At 33.2% G+C, this 15,135-nt stretch overlaps 1 protein-coding gene, 1 long non-coding RNA gene and 1 pseudogene across 2 annotated transcripts; 1 reads left to right on the forward strand and 2 right to left on the reverse strand.

Annotated features, from left to right (window-relative positions):
- The first annotated feature begins 1,615 nt into the window (after nucleotides 1-1,615).
- LOC110797793 (60S ribosomal protein L27-3) lies at nucleotides 1,616-2,281 on the forward strand. The gene has a single exon (XM_022002917.2). It carries the CDS (start codon nucleotides 1,705-1,707, stop codon nucleotides 2,110-2,112), a length of 408 nt encoding a protein of 135 aa, XP_021858609.1. The 5' UTR covers nucleotides 1,616-1,704; the 3' UTR covers nucleotides 2,113-2,281.
- A 3,882-nt stretch (nucleotides 2,282-6,163) lies between these two features.
- On the reverse strand, nucleotides 6,164-6,852 carry LOC130469634 (uncharacterized). Its single transcript, XR_008930031.1, has 2 exons — nucleotides 6,669-6,852; nucleotides 6,164-6,438 (listed from the first exon to the last, which is right to left on the reverse strand). It is a non-coding gene; the product is annotated as an uncharacterized lncRNA (long non-coding RNA).
- Nucleotides 6,853-9,973: 3,121 nt separating this feature from the next.
- On the reverse strand, nucleotides 9,974-10,778 carry LOC130469513 (cytosolic sulfotransferase 13-like; annotated as a pseudogene).
- Between the last annotated feature and the right edge of the window lie 4,357 nt (nucleotides 10,779-15,135).

The following is a 15,135-nucleotide window of genomic DNA, read 5'->3' on the forward strand; positions in this document are numbered from 1 at the left end:
GATATGTCAAAAGGATGTTCAAAGGTTTGAACAACTGTGGTTGAGAGTTGTTTGAAATGATGATTGAATTATGAGGTGATTAGAAAGGAATAGAATTGACTGTGCATGAGAATTCTGAATAACGAAGTGTAAAATAGGTAGACATCCCCGATGTATAATATTAGTTGTGCACCACCTTTAAAAAGTGTGAATTCTGTGCAACTTGAATTGATTCCGGCCCTACTTGACTGGCTTCAAACATAGAGAATTGTGCATGAGGAATGAGCAAACAACACTTAAGTGAGCACAAGACGTGTAAAGCATGTGCGATCACAAATCTGTCCCACAACCCAAGTTAAACGCTCATATCATTATCAACCAATACCTAGTATTTAAAAAAGAAGACCATGGATTATTAGATGACATGTGTCATCCCATCTTTTCTCCATTAATTTGTTTTTTTTTTCTTCAATTTTTCCTTTTTGTTGTTTGTTTCACAAATTATTTTACAGCTTTAATACCTCAAATCGTTTTCCTCAATCAAAGTCAATATAATCCACCATTTAGTTCATATAACTTCTTCCACCTCATCTCCCTCCTTAACACTCGATATTAATCCACCATCTAATTTGTACTTCCTCCGTTTTTTAATACTCGCAACGTTTGGACTTTTGCCACTATTCATAGAATCTACTTTGACTATTCGTAGTATTTTTTATACTTACTCCGTTCCGGAATTATCGCACCATGGTTGACTTTTACTCTTTTAATCATTACTTTGACTCTTAATATCTCAAATCGTGTGCAAGTAAAAATTATAAAAAATTAATATTTAGAAAATATATATCCATACGAATCTAACGTGATCTCACATGACTAAAATTTCATTACGTACGAATCACAAAAAATTGCCAAAGACGTATTGTGAATAGTGTAAAAAACAAATGGTGCGATATTTTCGGAACGGAGGAAGTATAAGATAAAATATAGTCATGTGGGATCTTGTTAGATTCGTCTCAATGTGTATTTTCAAAATATCAACTTTTTATAATTTTTGCATAAAGAGAATTTAAGATATAAATGATCAAAGTTATGCATTGACATGCGTGAAACTAACAAACGCTGCGAGTATTAAAAGACGGAGGAAGTATATTTTTTTTCAACTTTCAAACCACTAAAATCACAATCTCTCAACAAAATTAGCACTTTAAAAGACCGCTTACCAACCACTATATAACTATCCGTTCATTGAACGGGCTCATAATCTAGTTTTTCTTTACAACATTATTTAGGTCATATTATTCTCTTTGTGTTAAACCATGACCCGATGAGCGACACATTTAACATCAGGGTGGGCCGGGCTGTGGAAAGAGTCGGGTAATGTCGACTCGGCCATTGTGTGCCCGTGGTTTAGATGGGTCAAGTTTGTTTGGTTTGTCTGGGCTGGGCAACTTGTGTTATGTGGGCCGGATTACGTCAAATAAGTTAGACTTGAGCCGCTTGAGTAAGTTCATGAAAGTATTCAGACATAATATCTGATCTTTATGTAAACCGAGTAACCGTGATCCAGCCCATTTAATAATAAACCTTAAAAACGTAGCCACATATCCCATCATATAAATATCCATTTCAGAAAACCCTACTTCTCTTTACACAATAAAACACCCTCCGCCTCCCCGTCACTAGAGGAGAGAGAAAATACCCTCCAACCTCCAAAACCCTAAAATGGTGAAGTTTCTGAAACCAGGGAAGGCGGTGATCGTGCTGCAAGGGCGTTACGCAGGGCGGAAGGCGGTGATTGTTCGCAACTTCGACGAAGGAAACCGTGAGCGACAATACGGACACTGCCTGGTGGCCGGCATCAACAAGTACCCCAAGAAGGTGATCCGAAAGGACTCAGCCAAGAAGCAGGCCAAGAAATCCCGCGTGAAATGCTTCGTCAAGGTCGTCAATTACAACCACATCATGCCTACTCGATACACTCTTGACGTTGATCTTAAGGATGTCGTCACTACTGATGTATTGACATCCAAGGACAAGAAGGTTACTGCTGCCAAGGAGACTAAGGCCAGGTTTGAGGAGAGGTTCAAGACTGGCAAGAACCGATGGTTCTTCTCTAAACTCAGGTTTTAAGTGACTTTTTTTTAAAGATTTACCAAGTAGAAGAAGAGAAGTTTTGTTACGTTTATGGTTTATTTTATTTTGAACCAAGTTTATGCTTTCCGGGTCGGATCTAATTTTGTTGATGGTGATTTTGCTGGAATTCTATATATTATGCTATGAACCCAATTTCGAATTTTTATGTTGTGATTTGTTATGTTTGTAACTTATCTATGTCTTGTTATTAGAATTTTATTAGGGTTGATTGCCTTGAGATATATTGTGTCCCATGATGTTAATCTATCCTTGACAAATTTTATAATGTCGCTAGTTTTAGGTGGTTTTCATGTGTAGTCATACCGCTAAATGTCGAAGTTTATTGCACTTAATTGTTTCGAAAGACTTGTTTGAGAAATTGATTCCCTTGTGTATACTCCTAATGTATTGGGTATTGGCAACTAGGCATAGCAAGAAAAAGAATGTGAACCAATGCAAGGATAAATAAGGATAAATAATTAGTAGGAAGCATTTGGTTGTTATTGAACTATCCATATCTAAGTGAAACAACTACTGTGAATTTTCAGATGTTGGTGTGCCGTATTTTGACATCAATAGAATTTATTATTGCTTAGTTTGTTATTATCTGATTGCCAGCAGCTTGAATTTGGTGGTAATTAGGACACGGTTGTGACTTGTGAGATCATGACCGGCCTGGCTACTGATGTCTATTATTTGCAAAGAGTAACTGGGTTTTGATGTAGACAAGAGATAAAAGCTCGCTTGGCGCATTGCTTTTACTTTAATGTTTTGGTGTATGGTGTAAGTTACTAAGTTAATAAAACAGAGTTCTTCTCTGACAACTCAACACTGGCTGCTAATAACTGGATAGTTGTTATATTTAGCAACTCTATATGCTATGAGCAGGGAGGTTTTTTTGAAGAATTTCTTTTACTGAAATTCAGCAGAAATGGGGAACTGAATTACTGGGTAGACCCCGACAGTGTATTTTTATTAAGTATCTCCAAATTTTTAAAAATTTTAAAATTTTGTATGGGGAACAGAGTTTGAGTCGTATATGATTTTAAGCACTGAGATTTCTGTCCTTGTTCCAATTGCAATGGGGGATCAAGTTATATTTAAAATGACCTTGTTGTTGATATCGAACACCATTTTAATACAATCTCTTTCTTGTTATCATGCCTGAACTCTGTAGAATATGAATAATATGTAACATGTGATCTGGTAAAAGAATCTGCTCTGAGTTTGAAATAAACATTGTTCTTAATTGAGGCCTAAATTTCCATATTTTGCTTCTACGGTTCTAAGGAGATGTTTCCTCAGTATTATTGAATCCAATTTGTTAGTAAGGCATCCTATTGTAACATGTAACAAATGCTTCGAAGAAGACTGATCATCTATATTAACTTGAAATTTATATTCAGTGCTAGTACATTAGAAGATGAGTTGGCTGTGTTCTCATGAGAGGAGTATTTTAGATTCTCCATATGTTCTGTATATCAATATTTTTTTTATTGTGTTTTCAATTGGTGTTCCTAGTGGTTTGGGACTTTGGGTTTGTTTTGTTTGGTGTTCATCTGTCTACTAGATCCAACAATTTTTATTACAAATTATAGCTTTTGTTGATCAGGTATTTAGATTTTTGGATTTGTTCAGCAGAACTCTGCTCCTCTGGTCTTAGTTTCTCTTTGGTTGTAGGTGTTTGCTTTGCTCTTTCAGTATCTTTGAATTTTGTTGATTTGAGTTGATTTTGTGGTTGAAAAGCTGGTTTTTGGTGAACTGGTTATTCATCAAATTATTATTCGAGGTTGATATATAAGGTGATCATGTATATTGGGAAGTTCAAAAGTCGCGTCTGTGTGGTGTTTGCTATGTGTTTGATAAAATGCTCCATAGAGTTTGACCCAGCTGATAATCGTCTAATATTTTGTGGATCTTCCACTAATGTTTCAGTGGGTGGTGTTCTAGCTTGAATTTACAAAAATTCCGGCTAACACAAGCTCAAATGCAATCCCATGTTCATATTCATCAGATCTGTATAAAACTGCCCAAATGTTTCCTTCATTAGATCTGTATTAAACTGCCCAAATGTTTCCTTCATTAGATCTGTATTAACTGCCCAAATCTTTCCTGGAAATTCCAACTATACTTTCCAATGTCTCAAAACATGGCCTCCACTGGATTCGCCTTCTTCTTTCCATTTGTATACCAAAACTATAATGAGCCTTTAGTTTTTCGGTGTCGGTTCAGAATTTCATACTTTTGAGGAACATTTCTTAATTTTCTGATTTTTGAGGAACAGTATTCCTGTGGGCTGTGGCTAAAGAGCATTCTTTGAACATAACATCAGATAAGCTTGTTCCAGGGCCGATTTAAACATTTCTTGGCAATGTTCTACGTTGTCATGATTGACTACTTAATAGGTTCAAGATAGATTAGATATTTAATTATAATAAAAATTATCCGCTTTTAAAAATTAATATAGAATTACAATAATGAGTTTAGCAAAATGTATCTGCGCTTGACATTGCAATGGAGTGCTCCACTGTTAATGGTACTGATAAAGCTATACTATTACGTACTTACTGTTGAATACATAATACAAAGTACTCTATATACTCCTATATATTAATGTTGCATACATAATACAAAGTAATATATATTAATTTACACATGAATAATCAACCATGTCTTTATTATACTTTCTTTTTGGTTACAACGTAACTTCCTAATTTCTATCTTAGAGCATAAAGAATTGGAAACTAGTTAGGAGTCTAATAGAATTTTGTTTACATTATAATTTTACTTTGCATCAAACTACATTTTCTTTCTGGTTGATATATGACTGTATATGTTCAACCAATATTTAACTATCAACATAATAGTTTTTTAAAAAATTCTCAAGTTTTTGTGATCATGGCTGGGTAAATTTATAAAATTATATACTCATCTTTTATAAAGAATTGCTATATTATATTTGATTTACCTTTTACCCCGTAGTTATTATGATATAAGTACTCCATATGTTTATTTTTCAGAAATATTTCATTGATTTGAGCAGTTAATTCAAGCAAAAACGATTGGAAAATAAAAAAGTATGTGTTTCAAGGCTTTTTGATGTGCTAAACTTCCGTAAACAAAATAGTGTGATTAGTCTAGACATGGTCTTAATTGACGGAAGGTATGTAATTGGTAATTGTGGCTTCGTATTCTTATTTTTTCTTTTTTTTTTTAAACTTTTAATAATGATTTTATAATTGTAGAGTGATTATGTACATCAAAGGAAAACAACTATCTCTTATAATAATCCGTGATTATCAAAAAATTAATGAGCACAGTATTTGAACTTTAGGATGCATGTGTAAAAGTACGTAATGAAAAGTATATATTTGTCTTATTACAAGAGATAAGTGTTTTTCTTTGATTGAAGCATGTATATAATCACTCGACTAAAAAAAATATGGAGCCATAATTACATAGTAAGGTCAATTACATACCTTTTCGTCAATTAAGACCATGTCTAGACAAATCACGCTATTTTGTTTACGGAAGTTTAGCACATCAAAAAGCCTTGAAACGCGTACTTTTATTTTCCAATCGTTTTTGCTTGAATTAATTGTTCAATCAATGAAATATCTCTGAAAAATAAACATACGGAGTACTTAAATCATAATAACTGAAAATCAAATATAATATAGCAATTTATATAGTATAGTTTTATAAATTTACCTAGCTATGATAACAAAAACTTAAGCATTTTTTTTTGGAAACTATTATATTGATAGTTAGATATGGGTTGAACATATACATCGGTATATTTATAACCGAAAAAAATATAGTTTAATGCAAGTAGAATTTTAATGTAAATAAAATTCTATTAGACTCCTAATTAGTATCCAGTTCCTTTACGCTCTAAGATAGAAATTGGAAAGTTATGTTGTAACCAAAAAAAAAAAAAACATGGTTGATTATTCATGTGTAAATTAATTTAGGGAAATTCTCTATGGTAGCATTATACTTTTGTAAATTCTCAATGGTAACAAAGTTATTGGCATTTTCTCAAATATAGCATTAACAATACAGATTTTCTCTAATATAGCATTATTGCAGTAATTTCAACATAATTTACCAATATAATATTAACTATGGTTAAAAATCAATTCTTTGTTTGTTCGTTAACTCGATTCAATCGAATAACCTCCAAACAGTCGCTCTCCACCACCACTTTAGATAAGCCTACATCCCTGGCTACCCGCAAGCCCCAGACTACAACTATAGCTTCCGCCACAACGGGTTCCCACACCTGTTTGAACTGGACAGCAGCACATGTGTAGAAACCCCCTGCATCATCCATATAGAAATTGAGGTTTAGTTTCTCGTAAGAATCAATTAAGAGCTTCAAATTTTGACCAAAAATTTGAGATGAAAATAGAAATCCATATAGAAATTGTACAGGAAAGGGGATTATAATTGAAAGAAATGAGGAGTAATTGAACGAAAAAGAAAACTCAGAAGAAGAACAAATCCGAGGAAGCAGATGAAGGGGTGAGAGGAAAGGATGAAGAACATACCTGGAAAAAAAATGAGGGGTTGCAGAGGACTTTAATCGTGATTGTTGGAGACCTTTTGGTTTGAATATTTGAGGATAGTAAAATAGGGTAATTAATTTAACTGATTTTTAACCATAGTTAATATTATATTGGTAAATTATGTTGAAATTACTGCAATAATGCTATATTAGAGAAAATCTGTATTGTTAATGCTATATTTGAGAAAATGCCAATAACTTTGTTACCATTGAGAATTTACAAAAGTATAATGCTACCATAGAGAATTTCCCATTAATTTATATAGAGTACTTTGTATTATGTATGCAACATCTATCTATACTATATATTAAAAGGCGTTTCTAAAGAAGTTTATGTGCCACGTGGCGCTCTGTTTGTGAATATTTCATTTCACATAAACTTCATATATTTAAAAATTTAGAAATGAAGCATGTATAAGATTTGAACTCGCGACCTCACGTTTAAACAATGAAGTGCTTACCATTGAGCTATAACACATTACATGTATCATTGTAAAAAAAAAATATACTAATAAATGTAATAAAAATGAATTTATTAATAATATTTTCAAAATACGAAATAAGAATAATATAAATGTTACTAAAGCAGTAACCCGGAGCATCGCCCGGACCTAAAAACTAGTTAATATATATATAAAGTACTTTGTATTATGTATGCAACCGTAAGTACGTAATAGTGTAGCTCTAACCGGACCATTAACCGTGGAGCTCTCTATTGCAGTGTCAAACACAGATATAGTTTGCCAAACTCATTATTGTAATTCTATCTTATTTTTTAAAAGCGGATAATTTTCATTATCAATAAACACCTAATCTATCTTGAACATATTAAGTAGTCAATTATGACAAGACTCTAATATTATTTATTTAATTAGTTAATAACTTAATTATGTGATGACGTGAAAATCGTACGTGAACGCTCTAAAATCTCTCCAAAAAACTTCCCTTTACATATTTTTAACTTAAAAAAGATACAAAAATCAATAGCCATACAGAATAAAAATAATAATCAAGTAATATTTTTTTTTCAACCCATTTATTTGTAGTCCACGCGCTATCAAACCTTTTCATAATTGGTCCCACTTTTCTTTTATGGTCCAAGTAAATTTTTGACCCGAAAAGCCCAAATCTAGAAGCCATACAATTATTATAAGCAATAGCTTTATTAAACTTAGGTAAATTTGTCAAAAAAGACCTTTTAGGACAAATTGTTTTTTACCACCTATAAAAATCAAAAAATTATATTTTACCACCTAAAAAATTAAAACTTGTATTTTACCACCTAATAAAAAATTATAACTTATTTTTTACCACTTGAAACGAAAAAATGATTGAAACCTTTATGTATGACTACCTAATTTAATTCCCCTTCAACTTTTCACACACAATGTGTAATTTTCTTTTACTCTTTCACCCTTCTCTCTTTACTTCCATTAAATTTTGTTAATTTTGTGAATTAATGGTGGTGAAAAATTATGTATTCATGGAACATAAGAAAGCATGGGGAAAGAAGAGAATTAAATACCTGAAGTGGAAAAATAGAACACATCATAAGTATTCCGTTATTGAGCCCCCTACATAATATTTTCATCTATTTTTTATTTTTCAGGAGGTAAAAAGTAAGTTTTTAAATTTTTTTAGGTGGTAAAATATAAGTTTTAGTTTTTTAGGTGGTAAAAACAACTTTTCAATTTTTTTAGGTGGTAAAAAACAATTTTTCTGACTTTTATAACCCAAATTTTGCGAGAAAAAAACTTATATATATTTTTTTTTTTGTGAAATCACACCTTAATGTACATTTTTTTGCGAAAAACAACCTCAAGAGAGTTTCCGGCATTTACTGAGTCTTTCCGGCCATTGACTTGCACGTGAGCATCACGTGTGGCTTAAGTTGGCTAAAACACTGCCTTTTCCGAGTTTTGAATTTTCAAACTTTATTTTTTTCGATTTTTCTTTCAACTTTAGGTTTCAAAGCTTAGAATTTTGGAGGAAAATTGGGTATGGTTAGCAAAATAAAGTCACACGTGCTGCTCACGTGCAAGTTAAGGGCCGAAAAAACTCAACCAATGCCAAAATCTTCCGTTTGTTTGTGTTTCACAAAGAAAAATTACATTAAGGTGTGATTTCACAAAAAAAATACCATTTCCTCTGAGCTTTTCATTTGAAAACAAACATCATTGAAATCACCAAACAAAGTCCACAACCCAAGGGATATCCATAATATCAGCCAGCACAATAAGTTGATCCCATAACAACTTCCTAATTTTAAATTTAGGATTGGCATAAATATTTAAAATAATATTTTTTTTTGGAGAAGAAAACAGCTGCAGGATGTTGTGTATGCCCTGGTTAGACGTTCTAATTGGCTCAAAGGACACAAAATCTGTGCGCCAAAGAATGATAATTCCGCCAGAAAAGCCTATAGGTTCAACCATCAACCACCCATCATACGAAAATTTCTCAACGATCTCCGTCGTGTTAGCCCGTCTAACTTTAGTCTTAGAAATAATGAGCACATTTGGGTGATGTTGCTGAATGAGCATAGACACATTACGATAAAAGGATCGCCTCGCTATGTCATTAAAGACTGATATTAATTCACATTTACTCCACTATTCATGTTGTATTTTTAATTGCTCACACGCTTGTTAAGTAATCTTGTGCTACATTGCGTTGTCCTTTTAAGCTTGTTATTTAATTCCAATTATAGACATGTTAATTATTCACAAATTTCATCTTTACACAATCTCTAGAGTTTTCAACCAATTGCTTGTTGGTTCAGTGGTGATTGAGGCTGAACTTGGTAGGGAGAACCCGTGTTCGATCCCCCGCAACAACAATTGGGAGGGGACTGGAACCTAACCACCCAGAACTCGCCCCGAATCCGGATTAGCCCTAAGGGTGAACCGGATGCTAACACCAAAAAAAAACAATCTCTAGAGTTTTAGAATGAAAAATATGATGGTACTCCCTCCGTCCCTTTTTACTCTTTACATATTTTGTTTTGAATGTCTCTTTCTAATCTTTACGTTAAATTTTTTTAATGTTATAACTTAAATGACCAATATTATGTCAAAAAATTTGAATCAATATTGGAATATTAATTCTCTCATATTTTCCAATAGGAACACTAAATCTCTACTTTAAAGTTTAAACCACTCCTTGATCAATTCGTACAAGTCAAACCCATAAATTCACTTATAAAAGGGGTGACGTCTTTATTGATAACTATATTTTAGTCCGTGCGATGCACGAATTTTATTAAATTGTTATGTTTAAATAAAAATCCTATGTATATACCAAGTTAGCCAATCTCTTGACGTGTAGCGTTGGATCCTCCTTCAAATCCTCGAAATTAAGAAATAACACCTTATCTGGTCGCTCTAAACTTTGCTTCCAGTATTCAACTACGTACATGTTCGAAAAAGGGCCCATACATGATCTTCCCTTGAATGCAATCCTCGAAATAGTCTTCCATACTATAGGGTTCGAAATGATCATCTCCTAGTAGCTTTTTAGCTAGTTTTGTGTAAAAGTGCCATTGTGACACAAAAGTGTCCAATGGATTTCGACTGATAAATAAAATCTTACATTCAGAAGTCTTGATAGATTCAGGAAGGGCAGTGTAGGGGAGGTGAGTATTAAGAAGCCTTGGAGAATGGAGATGGAAGGTCCTTAAGATTAGTTGGGCAAGGGTAATTAAAGGCGGGGTTTTTACCATATATGCCATTCTCTAGGCGATATACAAGATCATGATCGAGGATTATGAGAAAGGAGAGGACTTTAATTTGATTTGTGGGGTGGTTAACAACAGCAAATAGTAGAGATTTCAACCAAGTTGTGCCGGCTTTTGGGAGGCTAGCTATGATTAGATCGGTGTCTCGAGCATGGAAGTGTTTTTGAAATGTAAGGATGTTTTTGAATAGAGGATTGCTTGGATACCAAAAGTTTTCATATTTTAACAGATGAAGCTTCTTTCCCATGAAATCTGCCCTTGGAAGGCTTTTCTCAACCTCTTTTACTTCGTCTTCATCGTTGCCTAATTTTTCCTCTTTGAGTCTTTCATTTTCAGTCATTGTTAATTGGATTCAGCCTGGAGATTACAACTTTGTTTCCTTGCAAGTATATATATGCGTCTTCTTTAATAAGCAATATATTCGTTTAGTTATTGCGCACCTTCTGATCATCACGTGACTATATATTTTACTAATGATACTAGGCTAGACCTGTCAAACGGGTCGGTCGGGTCGGATCGGGTTGTAAAAAATTATTTTCGGGTTCGGGTTAGATTGGGTCGGTCACTTTCGGGTTCGGGTTTACAAATGCTTGTTCAAGACTCTGAACTTTCGGGTTCGGGTCGACCCAACGGGTTGAGAGATTTTAAAACGCACATTATATTTTAATTAATTTAGGTGATAAATATACAAAATATGGGCACAAATTAAAAAAAATTCCTACACAAGTTTATATTTAGTCAAATTCAACCATAAAATGACGTATAATTCAAATTAAAATCATATTACACACAATAATAGTAAACACAACGTGTTTATTATGCTTAAATTTTCTCATAATCTCATTTGTTACTATGAATACAACGTTTTTCAATCGGTCGAGTCCAAAACGGGTTCGGTCGGATTTTGATCCATTACTTTTTGAGTTGCTCGGGTTCGGATAAAATCGGGTTACGAGTCACAAAATCTTGTTCAGGACCAAGTATTTTCGGGTCAAGTTCGAGTCGGTTTTCGGATCGGGTTGATTTTTAACGGGTCTAATACTAGCGTACTAATAATTCGCTTCAGTCGAATCCGGCACGAAATTAAACATGCAGGAGTGCATTGCATGATAGGAGTGCTTGAGCGAGTTTAGCCAGCTTGCTTATGCCAGCCTATCTTGTTATTAATTAATTTCAAGACAGCTTACTAACGGCTTATGTGTTGATTCATTAATAATGCATTAACTAATTAATGACAAATCTGTTGTCAATAAATTAATGTTTTCAAGGATAAATTAGAACAAGAGCGCAAAGGCTTTGGTTACACCCAGGGTAAGTGGTCCCTGGGTACCCTGGCCTTTTATTGGACAATTACATATCAGATTTGCCACGTCACTACCCAATTTCATTTCGAATTTTCAGTTCGTTTTTGAATTTGAATTTCAAATTTTTTTTTTCACCTTTATTTTTCTGTCGATGATACCCAAGAATTTGATGATGTTCTTTGTTTTTTATCTATTCTTTCCCTTACATTGTAAAGATGAAAGTGATGATGTAGTTTTACATACCATTTTTTGTCGAAATCATGTATAAGTTGCTGAAATCGAAAAAATGAATCAATCAAGCCCTGTGAATTGTATGTTAAATTCGACTGATTTCGGATTTTTCTTTTTGTTTCCACCATAAGTAAGAACTGAATATGTGCGTATGAACAATAGCGTTTGTCTGTGTGCTGTGTTATTTGTAAAAATTGTGTTTCAGAAGTTAAAGATTTGAGAAGACGAAATCGGAGAAGATGAGGCGGAGTTTCCTAAGTAAAGGGATTTTGTTTAAAACAAAAAAAATTGGAATAATGTCGTTTGTGTAGGATCGAACCCAGGACTTCAGCAGATTTTATCCAAAGAGCAATGAGTAAAAGTACTAACCATTGTGACAGTGAGGCAAAGCCAATGACAAGGTTCATTGAAAATTGTAATTAAACCAAGGTTATGTATTTAAACGTATAGTACGAGCTTCCTTTTGGTTTGTTTGTCAATATTGAATCAAAATAATTGTATTGTATTCAAAGTTTCTTAAAGAAACATATCAAATAATTATTTGAACCAAATAATTGTATACTAATATTATTTGTTTAATAACGTGTGTAGTTAATAATTGTAAATTTCAACTTTATAAATATAGAAATAAAAAAAAAGCAGTCCAAAGAAAGAGTATATGAAAATAACAACTGAAAAAATATTAAAGATAAGTCCTTAGTCATATGTAGTTATATATCCTAATTGTGTACCCAATATTTACACGATAATACCTTACACAAATCAAAAGACATTAGGTCAACAAAATGTTACATAATGTAATTAAACATATATCCAATAATTCAAGAAGTAATGAAAATGCCATATTTCATATTGAGTAATGATATTATAATTGTGTACACAATTTCGACATGATAATACCGTGCACAAATCCAAAAACTTTAAGCCATGCAAAAATTGTTAAGCCATGCAAAAATTGTTAATAGTAATTACAAACCCAAAAAATTTAGGCTATTAAACCCTTCCGAAATACTAATTAGTACAGTTTAGACTACTTAAGTTAAATCATCATAATCTTTATGATGAACAAAATGTTACTTGATCGGACTATAACCATAGTTGCGTCTCGACTTGAACTAGTATATTAGGTTATCTAATGACTCGATACACAATGTTAGATCGAAATTACGAGTCAACTCTACATATTCAACCAAGAATAACTCGATCGGACTATAACCGTAGTTGCGTCTCGACTTGAACTAGTATATTAGGTTATCTAATGACTCGATACACAATGTTAGATCGAAATTACGAGTCAACTCTACATATTCAACCAAGAATAACTTTATCGGACTATAACCGTAGTTGCGTCTCGACTTGAACTAGTATATTAGGTTATCTAATGACTCGATACACAATGTTAGACGAAATTACGAGTCAACTCTACATATTCAACCAAGAATCACTTGATCGGACTATAACCATAGTTGTGTCTCGACTTGAACTAGTATATTAGGTTACCTAATGACTCGATACACAATGTTAGATCGGAATTACGATTCAACGTACTTTACATAGTCAACCAAGAGTAACTTGATCTGACTATAACCATACTTGCGTCTCGACTTGAACTAGTATATTAGGTTACCTAATGACTCGATACACAATGTTAGATCGAAATTACGAGTCAACTCTACCTAGTCAACCAAGAATAACTTGATCTGACTATAACCATAGTTGCGTCTCGACTTGAACTAGTATATTAGGTTAATTACCTAATGACTCGATACACAATGTTGTTAGATATCTCTACATAGTCAACCATGAATAACGTGAAAGGACTATAACCCAAAACTAGTTTATAAGGTTATATAATGCCTCGATACACAATATTAGATCGGAATTACGAGTCAACTCTACCTAGTCAACCACGAACAACTTGATCGGTCTTTAAATGAACTTAGTGCTTATTATATCAGGTTTGGACATACAATCAATAGGTATTATGTTTTATTTAAATACGTATCATATATGCAATAAAAAGTTTAGCTTTAAAAGAAATAGCAGTAATGTGGTATTTAAAGTTAAATTAAATAATAAAAAAAGGAAATGGTAAATTTAATTTAATTTAATTGAAACCGCTTTTTGTGATATTCATACGAAAACCGTTTAGGGTTTAATTCAATTCCGCTATATATTGAAATATAATACAAAACATTTTTACTATACAACAACTACACAAAGTATAAACAACAAAATTAAACTAGTATAATAGTGTAATGTTTAAAAATATTGGAACACAATACAACTAATACATCATCTTAATACTAGGTAACTATAACAAATCATCATAACAACAAAAGATCATAAACGGCTTAGGTTCCTCCGCCCTACAAATCTCTAATGTCAAGAACAAAAACCGATTCAACAGACTCATGTAATTTAATGAATTCAGTAAAAAAAACAAATGAAATTAGCAACAGTAACAATTGATGTTCCTATTAACATTTTCAAACTTTTATGAAATAGACATAATAAAATTACATGAACTACAATGGGTTCTCTCTTTTGTGTGTTTGATAGGGAAGATGATAATATACAGTGGCTAAGGTAATAAACCCTTTGGTTTTTTAAATGCCCTAACTTTTTAATCGTTTAGCTGCATTCATAAAAAAACACAAAACTTGACAACCCCATTTTCCAGAAGAGTACCACCTCCACCGCCAAGTTGCCAACTACTGCACCATGAATCCATGATAACCCTGTTGGAAATCCTAGTGAGAAAACAAAAGAAAATGAGTGGAAAAATGTGGGAATATGAAAAGTCCCACATGGGAAAAACACAAACCATATTCAATGTTTATATTTGGGGGTTTGAGGGAAACATTTGTTTAAGAAAGCATGTGAGTGGCATGGGTGGTCACAACACACACACGCGCGCGCGCGCCGGGCCGGGCTCGGGCGAGGGCCGTGGGCCTTGGTACTTGGGCCTTGGTACTTGGTACTTGGTACTTGGTACTTGGTACTTGGTACTTGGCGAATGCGGTTCGTGGGCCGGGTTATTCTTTTTGGTCAAGGGCGGTTTGATTAAGTCAGAAGACTTAATCAACCCACTAACTTTGGAAACTGCTCCATTAATCACGTCATTTCTCCCCACTAGCCGTTTTATGGCTTTTGCAGTTCCCCATTACTCCCGTAAC

This window comes from Spinacia oleracea, chromosome 3, assembly GCF_020520425.1.
Source record: "Spinacia oleracea cultivar Varoflay chromosome 3, BTI_SOV_V1, whole genome shotgun sequence".
Taxonomy (NCBI): Eukaryota; Viridiplantae; Streptophyta; class Magnoliopsida; order Caryophyllales; family Amaranthaceae; genus Spinacia; species Spinacia oleracea.

What these genes read in the sequence shown, in the direction of transcription:
- LOC110797793 (XM_022002917.2), top strand. Translation starts at nt 1,705, where the DNA reads ATGGTGAAGTTTCTGAAACCAGGGAAGGCGGTGATCGTGCTGCAAGGG.